This window comes from Elephas maximus, chromosome 17, assembly GCF_024166365.1.
Source record: "Elephas maximus indicus isolate mEleMax1 chromosome 17, mEleMax1 primary haplotype, whole genome shotgun sequence".
NCBI lineage: Eukaryota > Metazoa > Chordata > Mammalia > Proboscidea > Elephantidae > Elephas > Elephas maximus.
Window position 1 is genome coordinate 19,447,096 of NC_064835.1, and position 1,562 is coordinate 19,448,657.

A 1,562-nucleotide genomic window follows, 5' to 3' on the forward strand; every position below is an offset into this window, starting at 1 on the left:
AAGTTTTATGCTAGCTGTGTTTTTTTTTTTTTTTCTTTGAAAAAAGGAATGTCTTTAAGCAGGGCATGTATTATCATATTGTTTCCAAAACTTCTAATTTCTTATATCCAGCTGACTGTTAGAATCATTCAACTTTCAGCAATCTTGTAAATAATAACCAGAGGGTCTTTACCTTCCAACACAGAGCAGGGACGTGGGGTGGGGGGCACTGAAGATACTGGAATGATAAGACTTGCATCTGTTTCACACTGCATAAATAAACATCTATCTCAAATTCCTTCTTCTCTACCTCCATAGAATTCCCAAAGGAAAATGGGAGGAGGAAATCACTCCACAGTGACTGAGTTCATCCTCACTGGGCTAACAGAAAAGCCAGAACTCCAGCTGCCCCTCTTTCTTTTCTTCCTAGGAACCTATGTGGTCACAGTGGTGGGGAACTTGGGCATGATTACACTGATTGGGCTCAGTTCTCAGCTGCACACCCCCATGTACTATTTCCTCAACAGTTTGTCCCTCATTGATCTCTGCTACTCCACTGTCATTATCCCCAAAATGCTGGTGAACTTTGTGACAGAAAAGAACACCATCTCCTACCCTGAATGCATGACTCAGCTCTACTTCTTCATTTTTTTTATTATATCAGAAGGCCATATGCTGGCTGTGATGGCATATGACCGCTATGTTGCTATCTGTAAGCCATTGCTTTACAATGTCATCATGTCTTATCAGGCCTGCTCCTGGTTGGTAGTTGAGGTATGTGTGATGGGCTTGATTGGTGCCACAGCTCACACAGGTTGCATGCTAAGAGTGGTTTTCTGCAAGGCTAAAATAATTAACCATTACTTCTGTGATGTTTTTCCACTATTGGAGCTCTCTTGCACCAGCACTTATATCAATGAAGTAGTAGTTTTGTGCCTCAGTTTATTTAATATTCTTGCACCAACCTTGACCATCCTTGGCTCCTATGTCTCCATTATTGCCAGCATCCTGCAAATCCACTCCACTGAGGGCAGATCCAAAGCCTTCAGAACATGCAGCTCCCACATCACTGCTGTTACAATCTTCTGTGGTTCTGCAGCATTCATGTACCTGCAGCCATCAAATGTCAGCTCCATGGACCAAGGCAAAGTTTCATCTCTGTTTTACACCATTATTGTGCCAATGCTGAACCCTCTTATCTACAGCCTGAGGAATAAGGACGTCAAAGTTGCTCTCAATAAAATCATTGAGAAAAGACTATTCTGCATTAGCAAATATTTCTAATGCTTGGAGAAGATTCAGTAAGGAAGGAGCCCAGAGACAGCAAAATATATACAGGAGTAGTGAGATTATTGCCAAAACACGATTATTTGGAAGAAAGTCTTCAAGGACATTACTGGATTCGTAGTGTCATGTGGAGGGCAGTCACATGGAGGAATTCTAGCAAGTCTCAGAGGTCTCCCATAGTAGCCCATATTACCTTAGTCATTTCTTTAAAAATTTGCAAGTGACTTCATATGAGGATATTATAATTTATATACATGGGATATGGCAATTTGTTAGATAAGATTCATCTATCCTAA

At 41.0% G+C, this 1,562-nt stretch overlaps 1 protein-coding gene across 1 annotated transcript; it reads left to right on the plus strand.

The window, feature by feature from the left end:
• The first annotated feature begins 309 nt into the window (after window positions 1-309).
• On the plus strand, window positions 310-1,263 carry LOC126061042 (olfactory receptor 150-like). Its single transcript, XM_049857423.1, has one exon. The coding sequence runs from the start codon at window positions 313-315 to the stop codon at window positions 1,261-1,263; it is 951 nt and encodes a 316-aa protein (XP_049713380.1). The 5' UTR covers window positions 310-312.
• The last annotated feature ends 299 nt before the right edge of the window (window positions 1,264-1,562 follow it).